Raw genomic sequence first — 2356 nt, forward strand, 5'->3', positions numbered from 1 at the left:
TCTTCCGACCGCGCTGGGCTGTCTGGCAGTCCCGGGTTGAGCCGCGAGGGGCAGGGGGAGGCTGAGGGAGGGCGGCCCGCGGGAGCGGGTGGGGGAGCAAAGGGAGGGCCCGTGCGCCGAGCTGGAACTTGCTGGACGAGCAGGGGGGTGTTCCCCGGGAACACGGCGGCCAAGAGTGGCAAGCCCTCTTCGCCCACCGAGCCCTGGGGCGGCGGGCTCTGGGGAAGACCCAGACCCACACACTGAGGGCATTCTGACCTCCAGATGCAGACGCGCTGGTAGCCGCGCTGGTTCTGGAATTGCAGCCCGGTGTAGGGTTCGAACTGGTGGGAGGCTTTGCTGGGTCCCGGTTGAACAATAGTGGGGCCCGCGCCGCCTTCCTCCGCCGCGCGCCGGCCCGCGGAGCTGCCTTCCTTCCACCTGGAGGGGCGCGCGGAGAGCGGAGGCCCGGCCGGCCGGCGGCCGGCCGCGCCAGCGCGCGGCTAATCTTAACTGTTGATTACATCTCCGGTGAAGACTCCCTCGTAGGCCCCTCATATGTCTCATTTGTAATTGAGACTAATGATTACAGTGGGGTGGGAAAGGAGCAGCTGCTCATTAATTAATTTCTAATTAAAAGTGCCTCCCCTCCTCGGTGACTAAGGAGAAACACGGTTCGTCGGGACGCTATTGACTCCGCGGATGAAATTCATTTGTTACAGCCGTGAGCCCTCCGCCCGGGGCGGCGCGGCCGAGCGACCCACGCGTCTGCCGCCCGGCCGGGCTGCGCGGACTGGGGCTGACGTCAGAGCCTCCGCCGCTTAAAGCTGCGCACCGCTGACTTGACGGATTCGCACGACTCATTGTTTTTTTTATTTTTTTCCTTTTTTGCAAAATATGTATTTGTGTCGCCGCTGCGAGGCCGGTCGGTCCCAGAGCCCCCTCGAGGCTCCAGATTGTGAAGCTAAAAGGATCGCCGCGGCCGTCGCGGCTCACTTTCCTACCCAGTTAGAAAAGTTTGCGGAGCGCGTGTCTGAATTAACCGGCTCTTCTGCTTTGCCCGCCCAGCGCCTAGAAGCCGGTGGCCCCGGAGCAGTGGCCGCTCCACGCCGTCCCCCTCGCGCAGGACCCCGCCGGCCCCGCCCGCCGACCCTGGGCCGCGCCCGCCATGTCCTACCCGCAGTTTGGGTACCCCTACTCCTCGGCACCCCAGGTAAGGGGGCCCCGCTAGGCCAGCAACTCGCTGTCGCCTCGCAGTGAGCAGGGTCTGTGCCACGTACCCCTCGCGCCCGACCCGGGGGAGGGCAGAGGCGCTGAGGAAATCCGACGGGCAGCGCCCCATATCCCGCTTCGTTTGTCCTCCACCCCATCCCGGGCTCTGAGGCTGCGCCCCCGGGGAGCCCAGCGACCCGGGATAGACGTGTGCAAGAGGGCGTGAGCCCTGCGGCCTTGGAAACCAACCCTCGCCCCCCGGGGAGGGTGTGAACATTCCGGGCCAGGTCGGGCTGGGCCCCATGTGGCTGGAGGAGGCCAGGAGCACAAGCTCGCCACGGGAAGGAACGCGCGGCCCGCTGTGGATGGCGGGAGCACCGAGGACACGGGGTGCGCGCTCCTGGGCTGCACGTGGGGCGGACTGAGGCCCAGGGCAGCAGCCTCGCGCCCGGGGGCCCCGCCCTTCCTCGTGGCTCCTTTCTCCACAGTTCCTGATGACCACCAACTCCCTGAGCACGTGCTGCGAATCCGGTGGCCGCACGCTGGCCGACTCCAGGCCGGCTGCCTCAGCCCAGGCGCCCGTCTACTGCCCGGTCTACGAGAGCCGGCTGCTGGCCACCGCGCGCCACGAGCTGAACTCAGCGGCGGCGCTTGGTGTCTATGGGGGCCCCTACGGCGGCTCGCAGGGCTACGGCAGCTACGTGACCTACGGTTCTGAGGCGTCTGCCTTTTACTCGCTGGTAAGGGGAGGGGGGGTTTGTCAAAGCTAATCCCTGCCACGCATGCCTCTACCCTTCGATCTGCCAAACTCACTTTCCCCGCACTCTGGAGGCAAGGGGGTGGGAGAAGCATACCTTCGACTTTGAGCCGCCTAGTCTGGCCCTTCGGAGCCCCATCATCCCAGGGTTGGGGTGTCCTGGCAGGTGGGCCATTGTATTTAATGTATTTATGGTTTTCTGCTTGCTATTAAGTTGGGGTCAGATGTCTGGTTCTGTCGGAGCTCGCTCCAGCCTGCTGGGTCCCCTGGGTCCCCTGTCCCTCACTCCTCCCGGTCGCCCTCTTCCTCCCTTCCCCTCACTTCTCTCGTCCCCTCCTGTCACCTCCCCGTCCCTCCTTCACCCTCCTCCTCTGCTGTCCCCCAGTCGCTCCCCCCTCATCTCTCCCC

General features: G+C 65.8%; 1 protein-coding gene across 1 annotated transcript in view; it reads left to right on the forward strand.

The window, feature by feature from the left end:
- Nucleotides 1-1147: 1147 nt before the first annotated feature.
- The window catches only part of IRX4 (iroquois homeobox 4), a 4081-nt gene continuing 2872 nt past the window's right edge, over nucleotides 1148-2356 (forward strand). The window contains exons 1-2 of the mRNA XM_007471904.1: nucleotides 1148-1192; nucleotides 1680-1931. Coding sequence (XP_007471966.1) covers nucleotides 1148-1192; nucleotides 1680-1931 — 297 coding nt within the window. The remainder of the gene's footprint in view (nucleotides 1193-1679; nucleotides 1932-2356) is intronic.

Source organism: Lipotes vexillifer, unplaced genomic scaffold, assembly GCF_000442215.2.
Source record: "Lipotes vexillifer unplaced genomic scaffold, Lipotes_vexillifer_v1.1 scaffold1063, whole genome shotgun sequence".
Classification (NCBI taxonomy): Eukaryota; Metazoa; Chordata; class Mammalia; order Artiodactyla; family Lipotidae; genus Lipotes; species Lipotes vexillifer.